Below are 13,059 nucleotides of genomic sequence, written 5' to 3'. Positions count from 1 at the left end.
AAACCTGTGACCTGGCAACAGGAATCCCTCAGTGATATGAAAATTCTGAAAATGTATTAATTTATCTTATTGTCTATTGTTTGTTAATTTTATTGGCATGATGATTTTGTTTTGCTTGGAGAAGGTATTGAGTACTTCCAGTCCTTTTACCTCCCACATCATCACATGCACCCAAACCTTCCCTGCACTGCTCAAGTCTTCTGCTACCTCACATGTCAGTGAAGTGAAAAACGCTTCCTGATCCTGCTTTGTTTATCGACTATTTTACTGCTTTAGCCTCTTAGTAGTGATAAAAATCCAAATGAGCATTTATCTCTTCTGAAGGTGTGGGTGACTTTTATGGGAACCTGCCCTTCAACCCAAGCTCCTATCAGCTGGCTGTGCTTTGATGGCATCAGGTCTCAAGAACAACCTGTTTGGGTTTCCAACACATTACAATTCTGTCCTATCAAGATGCAGAATGCAAGGCTTCAGTCTGTGGAGAATTCCTAGCAAACTAAGATGAATTAGCAGATGACTGATTTCCCAATGAACTTGAAATGAAGGAGCTCTTTATGGATTATATTTTCCACACATTATAGAAAACAATGCCCACAGTACATACTAGCCTTATTCTAGCTCAGTTCTACAGGACCGCATCAGCCTAAACGATTTTGCTTAATGTGTTTACCAGAGGGGACCATGACACAAACAACCTGACCTCCATCTAGCTTAACCCATAACACAGCAGCCCTCCAGCTCCTCCTTACCTGGTAAATCATCTTCGTCTTCACTGAAAACATTTGGATTAAATACAGGCATGTTAATGTAGTCCATTGAAATCTTCCGCACTTCTGGGAGATATATTGTCATTTGCCTGGGCTGCAGATGCAGCAAACTGGTTTTATATATTACTAGAGAAAGAATATAACAAGAAACAAAAAAGTGTGTTACACAAATAGCATGTAAAGCTAAGGAAGAAGCAATTCCAAGCAGACAGAAGGGCTATGAATATTGTTATTTACTGTATACATGCACATGGACGAGCCATTATTTGTCAAATCACTATGTAACAATTTGCATAATGGGATAAAAGAGATTGTTGCTTTCAGCTATTTCACTTTAAATGGAAGCAGCATCTCTGTAATTAAATAATTAACTACTTCATCTTGTATTCACATCTATTTTTATGGAAGGAAAATACTTTTCTCCATTCTACTTTTGAAACTTTTCACCACAGGATGCTACCAACTTATAGTGAATAACTTCAAAGCTCTCACAAAGGAAATCTGCTGATGGTTACTACATATAAAGAAATCCCCCTGGGCTCAGGAAATCACTGGGACCCAAACCATTGCAGACTGGGAGAACATTTGAAAGAAGTTATCACTCTATACATTTACTCTATACTTGTATCCTTCCCCATCTGCCATTGGCAGTGAGAGAATTAGAATGACCTGTGGTCATTCAACTGCTGAGAACTGTCTATATAGCCACAAAAGTTATCCATCTGATTCTGCATCCAGGGCATCTTCATGTACTCCTGACCAAACTATATTATGCAACATGGGACAAAGTAAGTTTTCTAAAGAGCTCATTAAACTACTAGATTTGTTTTAATATTTCAGTTCAGAGCTCAGTTCTGCGAGGTGGTACCCTGTTTTTCACCCAGCCTTCTTCCTTCTAACAGGACTATTGAGTAGAACTGGCCTACCCAGAAAAAGGTTGATAGACATCTGCTGCTTTTAATGATGGCTACCAGATTTCTGATGCTCCAGCAGGAGAACCATGTGATGAGGCTCTGTGCTGACTTGAAGAATTGTGAGCATGATGCTGTAATAGCTTTTTCATATAACTTGTAGCTAAATAACTAGAAAAATATTTTTTAAATACTTCTATTGCAGTAACTTAAAACCTATTATTTCTGTAGTCCTCTTGCAAAACCCTTTTTTTCATTGTGTGGGTTTTGTTCAAATAAGCTGCAAAAATAAAGGTCTGGGCTCAAACATTAATTTAGTGTTTTATTACAAGTGAGACTTTTAGCATTTTATTGATCATCTCATTATTTATATGTATTTATAGAGTTTAATCTCCTTTGGTTACAGCAAATTTAATAAAATCTAATTCACACTGTCCACAGAAAATAAGTGCTTTGTTAAAGAAGCCTTTTGATCACTTTCAAAAAAATCTCATGGCATAAGTTTCTTGTTTGTTAGAATTTGACATGCAAAAAAATTAACAGTTCACTTTTACCTGCACCGAGATTAGTTGGTAGAAAAGCAGCCAAACCCACAATTTTAAATTTGGTTCCCCAGATATTAGATGTGACCTGAGCAAGGTAGTTGTGCTGCAAAACAAAAACAAGATCATTTTTACCAGATAAAATCTATATCAAGCTCTAATAAAAAACTGCAGAGCAATCAAGCTACTGCAAGTGATAACATAATTTCAGTTTCTTTTGTTTTTATCGTATTGAAACAGCCTAAAGTGCCTATGAAGCAACAGTTTTACCCAGTCATTAAGAAGACTCATTCTGATATCTTAGCACCATCAGAAATTATGTATGCAACAGCCACAAGGTGATTAAAGCTACTGAAGATCAGAACAACACTTAGTGGAGAATGCCTGCTTAGTGAGAACAGGTCTGTTTTCTGGCACTTGCTGCTCCTGCCCTGCAGGATCATGGCTATTCTGTATTTCAGAGAGTGATACACCCTGCCCGTTGGTTCTACGCTCATGAATCACTTTATAGAACAATAAACAAGACAAATTAATTACTCATAACAACAAGCATATATTCCCCTGGAGCTCCTAAAGCAACTTCCTAAACCACTGTTGCCATGGTACACATATTATGGGTCTGAAAGACCAATAGATTTTTCTCAAAGGCCAGGAGCTATGCTGCCAGTATCAGGAGCAGGATCTAAGCCTCAGGTCTTCTGCTCTATTCAAAGGACTTTTGGTCCTATCTCTTTGTAACTGCTCTAGAATTTTTCACATAAAGGAAAAAGTGAAACAAGAGAGCAGAAAAAAACCAAACCAAACCAAACAAAAGAAAATTAAAAGAACACAGGCTGTTATTAATGAAATATACAACCCAGATAGTTCTACAGCTTGCTAAGTTTCATTTACCCAGAAGACATGAACACCACAAAGAGCACAAAGTGAAAATTCATTTCCTTCCTTCCAATTAAGACTGTTTCATGTTAATTATGAAACAGATCATGTCGTCCTCTGAAGTAAATATTTCCTTATCCCTGCAATCCCTAGCAAAGCAAAGAATTATGGTGGCATTAAGATGGGTCTGGGAAACCAATGAAGTGTTTTCATATACACTTTCAAAAAGCCAACATCACTTAGAATAAAACCTCTCACATGGATTCACACTGACCAAAGCAAGTGTTTCTGGTACTTACCTGATACTCCATTGGCACTTTCAAACATTAGTACTGAACTGGATGATGCAACTCCCTAGTTCTACCTACTTACTGTAATTTAATGAAGACTTTTATTGCTGATCATTGGACCTCTATCACAACATGCTGCCTCGTGAAAGAAATGCATTTGAATCAGGTATGGTAACAATGTGCACAATACCTGAGTAATATCTTCTAAAGGAAACTCTCTTCGTGTTAGGCTTGGTGAACCAATAGAGGGTTTCCTTATTGGTAACCTTGGTGATCTTGAGATCTCCTGTGCAGCTCGTGACATCTTTGGAGATTTGCGAGCTTCTATATTGATTCTGCAGGTAAAGCAATACTTAGAATCAACAATGGGCAAGCTAAAATGCACAAAACTCATGTCTTTGAATGCAAAGATGTAAGAAGAAGACAACTGGTAGGATGTACTTGAAGTCACTAATAAAGATTGTAGAGTCTAGAGGATGGAGAATTACAGGTCAAATTTGAAGATACAGAAAATCTGATATACTTGCAGTAACTCATGCTGGATGCTTTCTAATTAATCTAATAAAGCTTACAGCAGTTCTGCCAGATACAATATATCTTCCACTAATCCCTAAAAGGTGTAGAGATGAATGATCTCAGCTATGCAGACTTTGAGCAAAGTCTCAAGAAATGACAACATGACACCTCAGCTGACAGATTCTCACATTCCTATACAGCAAACCAGGGCCCCACAAATGTTGTCAGTGTTCCCACCCTAAACCAAAAGATACTTCTGCCTCCCACTATACACTGGGGGCGGGGTGTGTGGGGGGTGTGTGTGTGTCTAGAATACCAGCTCAAGCACCTAAAGAGCTCACTGGCAGAAATGTAACAAATGAAAAAATGAAAACAAAAAATAGTCTATTTGAAGGATGGAATATATATTCCATGGTGGCAAGAGAGAAAAAAAAATGGGAGAGTTTATAAAACCTTTCTTTGAGACTGCCTGGGCAAAAGTTGTGCGCTATTGTTTCCCATTACATTTTGTCCTAGAAATCTTCCTCAAAGCCCAACTTTATGACAATCTCTGAGATCTCCCCAGAACTGCACCCTGTAGAGGACTCCAACCTTACAGAGGAATCCTATGTGCCCAAAGAAGTTTACTTTTCATTTTTTAAGGTGTCAAGAGAAGGAAGGAGAGGCAGGGGAGGAAGGCAGGAAGAGAGGCCACTTGGGCAAAAAGAAGAAGAAATATCCAAGACATTATTACCTGGGGAGTTTAGGTGATTTGCTAGCTCGACTGATTTTTGGAGATTTCTTTGCTGCCCAGTCATCGCTGAGTTCGATATCGCTGGAGTCAGAGCAGTTGCAGCTGTCAATCACAGTGGAAATCAAGCTGTTTCCATAGATTTCATCTATCAAGACAGGCCCCAGAAAATTTAAGTGCTGCTTCAGAAAACTGGTATAAATTATAACTCTCAGTCATCAGAAGCATAAACCCCATCCACACGCAGCAGTTGAAACAAAACTTTGCAGAGGAAAATTAAATGTTCTACACTCTGACTTTAAACTCCAAATTTCCAATGGTTTGAACTCAAGTGAACATGATTCAGAGGGATGAATAGCATTCAATTGACTTCGAAATTGAGACTAAAGAATATTTTCTGCTAATTAGAAATCTATTTTCAATTACTCAGAATACAAGAAGTTCTCTTCTGTAAAACAGAAGGCAGCAGGGTATAATTTCAGAAGCTTCTAGGTCATGCTAAAGATTTTTTTCACATCAGAAAAAAATATCAGATGTTACCATCCACACTGCATATATGTATTTTTTAAAACTCTTGAGGATTTAATGTCCAAAGTACTGCTAAATCATTTTTATACAAACCAACAATTGAATTCTACCTGCTTTTCCATCTGTTTTAGGATCCATGATGACAAACTCTGGCCTCAGCTTGCTGATACGACGTCCTTTCAGGATGGGCACCAGTCCCCCAAGGTATTCCAAGTACAGAGTGTAACATGGACCACCGACCTCTGGGTCATCTTCTGTCCGCTTCATGGTGCAGTGAAGTCGTTCATTACCAGCTGTTGGGTAGCTGACAAAATCTCTCATATTGTTTGGGTCTGGGATTGGAGGCTTAATTAAACAGAGGGAGGAAAGAGAAATTTTTCCGATATTGTGGTTTTTTTTTTTTTTTTGTTTTTTTTTTTTTTTTTTGTGGTGACTTAGTTCTCAGCACAACTAACTGAACTTGAACCCAACTCTAATTTGGCAGGTGAAGATTAGTTAGTATAGGTTATGTCATGAGTTCTGCAGGACCCACATGCAAGACAGAGTGGCTGTGCGTTATTTAGTTAGGTCAAAAACAGCTGTACACAGAAAACAAAAACTAAAACTACTCATGTCAAAAAGGAAGGTTGAACCTGTGGTCAGAGCACTTAATGAGACAACAAACCTGTCTTCAAGTCCCAGCTCTCATCAGAAACTTCTTTTTGAACTTGAGTAATGCGGTCAAGTATCAGAATATCTTGTCTCCTGCAGGCCCTCCAAGTGAACCTGGACACTCAGATCCCATTCCTGGTTAGCATTGGTACATGCTATACCACTATGCTACAATGCTGTCAACCCTAAAAGAAACTTGTATTTTTTATATCACTTCCAAGCACATGTCCCATCCTAGCTGAGGGCCTATCTGTGTGCCAAGTAGAGAAACACAAGCACAAAGCTTGGGTTACTTTGCCCTCCTAGCCAGCACACTGCGTTAATCCATGAAAAACTCAGTCCTGAAGCAGTGGGACTACTTTTGTCTAGGACAATATAGCCTGTATGACACAAATATTATTAACGTGTATAAGTCAACAGAGTTTATTTCAAAATGAAAGTGTAAGAAAAAAAATGGTAGGGAAAAAAACAGAAAAAACAGGGTTCTTTAACCTGGCAAATGGGTAGGTATAGGCTGAGGAGCAACCTATAATGTGGTCTGCAAGCTGGAGGGGGAAGAGGAATGTACACAGGGAAGAGGGTGCCTTGCCTAGCACTGATGGCATGGCTGACAATGTAAATTGAGTGGGTCACTGGGGATGAGCCAGGGTAAAGTATAAGTGCTGATGAGGTCCCAGAAACATCCATGAAACAGGACAGGCATGTGGCTTCTGGAGACCCGACTTCCACCTCTCAGCTACGCAGCGCCACAACCGCTCTGCATCTTGGAATCTCCTCTAGGAGGTGACACAAGGGCTGCTGGCAACGATGTGTCCCTGTACAGCCCTCTGATCCCCATCAGGGCTCCCAGCTAACTGCTACCTTCATCCAGCCCATCCCATCCCCGCCCCTGCTTTCCCTGACAGCCAGGAAATTGTCACTGATGCTTTAGAGAGGAGTGGCTCTGGAACAATAGGGAAAGCATCCTGGGGAGAAGGATGGAAAGAACTAGAAAGAACTGGAGACTTCCAGTGTGATAAATGCTCTGCATCTTTTGGAGATGCAGGAGTTATGGTTACAGCAAGGCATTTACTGTTCTTTGACAAATGAAATGATTTATAGTTGCACAAATTGCCCTGATTAGCAGTACCCAAATAGAAAGAACCATGCTGAACTATTATTTTGTAGGCATAATTTATTCTCATTTAAGCTGGGCCAGTCCCACTGATTTCAAGTTACTTGTTCTAGCTCTGCATTGTTTTAACAAGGACCTCTGCCTGAAGAGACTGCTGTAACACATACACAAAAAAAACCCACAAAAATGTGATTTTGTATATTTGAATGTCAAGCATTTACCAGCTAATGCTCTGGTTTATAGGCTGTGATAAACAGCTTGGAAATCCCAAGATGTTACTGAGGACAAAACCATAAAACGAAGTTTGTGCAAATGATTTTGCTTGCGGTACAGGAAAAAGTGTGATACCTGGTTCACTATTCCATAGCACTGTTAGAGCAGTAAGATTAGCAGAATTCACTGTTAAAAGAAATGTCTGGGCAGCCCCAGATCTTAAGCCTAACCTTCCTGGCAATACAAGCACCCATGTGACATGTAGAGAGGCAACAGTTGTACCCCTGTGAATCCTTCCTGTAACCCTGACAGGGTATTATCACCAGTGTGAACTTCTTCAAAAGTCTTTGTGAGTCACCAGCATATTTTACCCTTTTAACGTACTTGGAAAGGCCATCACCACGGAACAATGCAGATCACCATGTGTGAGCCTTCTTTACAGATTTTTAATAGGCACCAAATACACCAGTGGGGTCTTGAAGAAGATATGAAAGCTTTTAAAATAATAAAATCTTATAATTTAGCCATTGCCACTTAGGAGCACCGTGGAGGGGGTAGATCTAGTAACACTTTCCTCTTTACAATACACACATTTCTGTTTTTTTACCTTGATTGTTGGTATAAAGGCAGTGGTGAGGTACGAGCAGAGCCGAGGGGGCAGGGTCAGCTTGCTGATGTCCTTGTCATCCCGCAGACAGCTGGCAATGGTCTGCTGGCACAGCAGCTGCAGACTGGAGACCCTGTGCTCCACCCTGACCACATACAGCGCGGGCCCAGAAGCCATCAGCAGGCGGGAATCCCTGTGACCCCAACAGATCGAGATGATGGGACGCTGCACAAAGAGCACAAGGACACAACTTCAAAAGATTTTGTGCCAACGACCTCCTTCCAAGATGGCTGCAGAACAACTGATCACACGAATTCAGCACCAATCACATTACCCTAAGTCTTCTAGAAACTTAAAAGTGCCCACCACTGCCCACAGAAGAATGCGAACATTTCAAATAATCAAAAACAGCTGTTGATGTTTATTCAGTGTTTTTTACTCAGAGTGCTTAAAGCTCTTCACACAAGGAATCAGCTACCAAATTCAGTACCTAGATAGCATAAGAGACTTTAAAGACACAGGGTGTTGGAAGCAGGATCTTTTGATGCCCTATCCAAATGATTTATTCAGCCATCTAATCAGTCTTCATCCACTGGTAACAGCTCATATTTTACAACTGAAAAGTTAAATTATATGCCCAGGGATACTTAAAAAACAAGTGAAGAAAACCCAATCAGCCTTCTTGTTTTTGCCAAGTCTTCTGCTGAAGTGTCTCTTTTGAACTATTCCCAAAGGAACCGAACTGTGAAAGAGCACCAGGAATGCAGCAGAGAATGGCCTTTTGTCTTCTACTTGTCTATGCTCAGAAATGTCCAAATCACAACAGTAAAAACAGAAAGAGTGAGGGCCAACTGATACTAAATATCACAACATGGAACAGAATAATGATAAACAAACAACTGCTGCTGAGGACATTTACTTCCTGCTTGTGAGGAGCTCCCTAAACTTTCCTTCTAAATCCCATCTCTTCTTGTAAAGTACCAGTCTGTTGTGAGCTCCTCTAGCCCTATGATCATCACTTTTGCCCTTAAGCATTACTTGCACCCACCTGTCCTCTCTTGCTTTCTGTGTTACAAAGCACCTGTATTTTCTTATATAGACACACCCTATGGTATTTCAATCCCATCTGCTACCTCTGCATCAATAAACAACACAGAATAAAGATGAAACTCTAACTCCATGAAAAATACTATACAGCAGGCTGCCATCAGTGAACTACAAAAGATTTACTCCTTTCTGTGAAGGTCTTCCTTGTTTTCTCAATCTGTGACACTCAGAAGTTTAAGCAAACATGCTTTTCATCTAAAAAATGAACTGTATTTATTGAAAGGTCAGGGTATCTTTGGAATATTTTTTCACAAGATGCATCAAACAAGAAGACAGGGTCAAGACACCACCAATAACAGCTTTTATTCACTCCTCTATTAGCGGCATGGTACCCAAATAGTCAGGTTTTAGATCAGCCCAGAGGTTACTGTCTGGGGAAAAAGCCTCCCTTCCATTCACAAATTCAAGATGCTTACAGGTGAGAAATTGGGAAAACGTTTTTTTTTTTTATGTGACTGATATGAAGCAAAATGCAGCTGGCACAGCACTATATCAGTGTTTATCATCAAGATAGAGCACTGGATGAAAAACATTTTCACAGAAGAGATCTTCTCCCTTCTATGTCATCTTAACCCAAATTTAAATTTCAAGGAAAATACTGGTTTTAAAGTAGGAGGAATTAAGGAACTTAATTTTAATTACATCTAGGAAATACCACACACACACCTCCACAAAGGCACAAATCTTCAGGCTGACTGATACACAAATAGAAAGCAGCAACATGTGAACCTTGTGATTTTCACAGCAATTACTAAATGCATTTTGTAGTAGAGAACTTCAAAAGAATTGAGAAATCCTTTGTGTACCATCAGTAATTCCACATGGCGTGTCATAACCATAATCTGTGGGATACAGCCCTGCATCTGAGGAGAGGTCACAAGAAGTATCCCCTGCTGATTGGTATTTTCGTGATTTGTGAGTATGGCTTGACCCTCACACTGTCTGGCAGCAATGAAACAGTTCAAGCTGCTTACCAAATAAATGCAATTGAAAAGGCACTGGCACAAAGTAGGTACCTGCCACATCTACTGTGTGACAGCCTGAGAACAGCACAGTAGAAGTGACCCTGATTTTTCCCCAAGGGCTGAATCCCAGCATGGGCAGCACTATCTACCTGATCATTACTGTGGGATCCAAACTGCATCCTGCTGCTCACCTTGCATCAGCTACAGCTTACCTATAAACACAGTCAGGGAACAGACAAGTATGTGACTTGGCACACAAATGTTTATTTATTTGATAGACTTCAACAGCAGAAGAGAAGTCTAATATCCCAGCTAATCTCGTACAGCACACCCAGACCTTGTGTCTCATATTGCAGCTATTATAACCCAATATATCACACCCAGGTAGGATGTTCTTCATCCAAATGGAGTCAAATAAAACCACCTCCTTCCTCATGTTACTGCTGCATGCAGAGAACATCAGAGGTGCAGATAGTAGCAGTGCAAGAACTTTTGCAATCTAAAACACAGTCTCAAGGAAAAGGTTTTTCAGAAGCTCTGAAATATGGGGTGGGACCTCTGGCAACATAGCACTGTGGAGCTCCAAAGAGCAGAAAGTCAGAAGTTGAAAACTTCACCACCCTTTTCCAACAGGCAACCATAATTCAGTCACCTTCTAAACTTCTCAATGTATTATGCTTTTATATTCTGTTTATGAATGCATATGCACATTTCTACTCTTCCATTTGTACAACTAGTCTCCCCACATACCTCATTATGTTTTAGTATTTTTCAACCTCAACAAAGAGCACTTCCACCACGCCACCAGACACACCTTGCCTTCCTTTCTCTGAAATGGTCAGACCCTTGGTGCTCCTCCAGCCCAGCATTCAGCAATGTTTAATTTACAGTGAAGGGCTAAGACTTCAGATGAGCTTCAGGGAAAATTAGCATGTCGTTATGGTCTTGGAGAAATAAAAGATCACCCAAATGCCAGATCTGACCTGACCTTTAAAGTACTGCTCCAATAATATTTTTCTATTACTATGCTTCCTAGTCTTTCCCTTGCTGGACAAGGGATATGACTCAATTACTGCAGCAAGTCAGTTATGAGCAGGCCACAGCTTTCTTTGCAAACGCTACTGAGAAAAACACAATTGACCTCCAACATCCAACACAAAAGTATTACTCTTCATAAAGCATCCACCTATTTGCACTGTTTTAGGAAAAAGCAAGGAAGGACAAAAGTTGTTGTATCCACCTGTTACAAAATGAACAAGCAGACTCTAGGACATAAGAATTTTATTTTCCATATATGGAAATATATGTTCCATATGTTCTCACAGTTGGGTTTTTTCCTGCTAGGAACAAAGAAATGCAGCTACAAATACAACATGAGAATTTTTAATCTCACTTTGCATATGAAAATAGCATTAAGCTTTGAAAAATCTCAGCATAAACTGTAAATACCTGAATGAATTCCAGGGTTTGAATACCAGCATGTAGATTTGTGACAATTATATAGTAGAAACCATTGGTTAAAACACAAGAAAAACAAAAATGCTTTATCAGAAGAAATGCTGACTGAAAACACATCTTGACGAGTGACCAACAAGGAGCTCTTTTGCCATTTCTTTCCAATTTAGCCTGAAAGTCAGCTACAGCTACTCAAATATGTACCCCCAGCTAGGATGTTGATTCCCCTTAGAAAAGCATGCAGGAATGGGTATTCCCACTCAAAGCTCTGTGGTTGCTTCTTGCAAGTCACTCTACTGTTTCTCTTACAGGAGACAACATAGTTTATATACATTCCATCACTTGTATGCAGTTCAGTCAATGAAAACACTGTTCTTAGCTGATTCTTGCTGCCTGCCTTGAGCTCAGAAATCCTGAGCCATGGGGTCTGCCTGCTGCTTGAACTAATCCCTTGTTTGTTGGCACTGGGACTCCCGCTGGTAATGAAATAAAAATAGTATTCCAGGGCAGAAAGCCCAGGAACTAGCAGGACTTTTCTCAGAAGGAAGAACACAACTGCAAAATAGTATCCAGAGAATGGCATATGTAAGTAGGTTGCCTGCTTATTCTCAGTCCAGACTGCTGATGTGGAGATGCACACTCTTCCCTCTCAGAGACAATGGCTGCAGTGCCCACCTTGTGGCTCTTGTGAGTTGTGTGTGCACACCTCTGTACCGCCACAGTGTTCACGGATGGCTGTGGGAAAGCAACCCAGCACTCCTTCATTCTTCTGTTCCTCATATTTACAGTGGGGAAAAAAAAATAACTGCTAAGAACTGACAGTGACAAATGGTGAGAAATCTGCCACTGCTGCGACCTGATAGTAGGTAGCAATAGTAGTAGATAGTAGTTTGATGCAGTAAACTCTTATCTGATTTGCAGCTGTTTCTTATATCCTGTTTCTACAGTATTTTTTAAGAAGTCAATACAACAAGATCCCATTTTAACAGAAAGAGTTGCTTAGAAAAATGTCTTCAATTTCCAGTGCTGATCAAAATCCATTTCTGCAGCAGAGATGATCCTATGGCCTATTATAAAGAACATCAGGGTCCTTTTTGATACCCTATCCTCATCAGTTAGTCATAAACTGTTGCTTTTTTCCTGTAAGAAAATTAACTCTTCTTGTAGTTTTGTTTTCATCCCATAACAACTAAATAAAATTGATTTCAGGCAATATCAATGAAAGGCAAGATTAATTCAGATGCAACAAACCTGAACACTCTGTGTGAAATAAATGAAGTAAGCAAGGTCTGCTCAGCTGAATAACATAAAAAGCAGCCTCTTCTTTCAGAATATTTTTATCCGAATTAAACCTAAAATTGCACCTTCCTTCTCTAGCCTTTACAGAACTACCATATTTCTGCGGGATCATATAATCTTAAATATACTTATTTAGATGCTGGGACATTTCCAGCAGAAAACCAGTCTCTGAAATGCTGACAGCAGCAGGTCTGTAGCAAGCTGGTTGTCTTCTCAAAGACTTCTGGAAACTTCTTCCACAAAGACTTAGTCTTTGGTACACCACTCTGAATTAGGTTTAAAAATATTACACTGATAAACATGGGGTTTTCACATTTAATCTTGCTGTTTATACCACATGTGAAGCTTAGTTCACTCTCATCCTCCGTCGGTGCACTTGAGATGTAATCTGTACTCACACCAGCTACACAGTGATATAAAAGCTTAAAGTTTACTTTAGAATTAAAGGTGTATGGAGGAGATCTGCATTGTAGCTTCTAAATCTATGC

At 39.8% G+C, this 13,059-nt stretch overlaps 1 protein-coding gene across 2 annotated transcripts in view; it reads right to left on the bottom strand.

Annotated features, from left to right (window-relative positions):
* Positions 1-13,059, bottom strand: part of TULP4 (TUB like protein 4) — a 112,198-nt gene that overhangs the window by 5,391 nt on the left and 93,748 nt on the right. For both annotated transcript variants that reach the window (XM_062488880.1, XM_062488881.1), the window contains exons 7-12: positions 7,746-7,970; positions 5,271-5,505; positions 4,636-4,780; positions 3,577-3,721; positions 2,233-2,326; positions 750-893 (exon numbers count right to left, since the gene is read on the bottom strand). In XM_062488880.1, the coding sequence (XP_062344864.1) occupies positions 750-893; positions 2,233-2,326; positions 3,577-3,721; positions 4,636-4,780; positions 5,271-5,505; positions 7,746-7,970 (988 nt within the window). The remainder of the gene's footprint in view (positions 1-749; positions 894-2,232; positions 2,327-3,576; positions 3,722-4,635; positions 4,781-5,270; positions 5,506-7,745; positions 7,971-13,059) is intronic.

This window comes from Cinclus cinclus, chromosome 3 (assembly GCF_963662255.1).
Source record: "Cinclus cinclus chromosome 3, bCinCin1.1, whole genome shotgun sequence".
Classification (NCBI taxonomy): domain Eukaryota; kingdom Metazoa; phylum Chordata; class Aves; order Passeriformes; family Cinclidae; genus Cinclus; species Cinclus cinclus.
The sequence above is the reverse complement of the archived record's forward strand: the minus strand, read 5'-3'. Positions and strand labels throughout refer to the sequence as shown.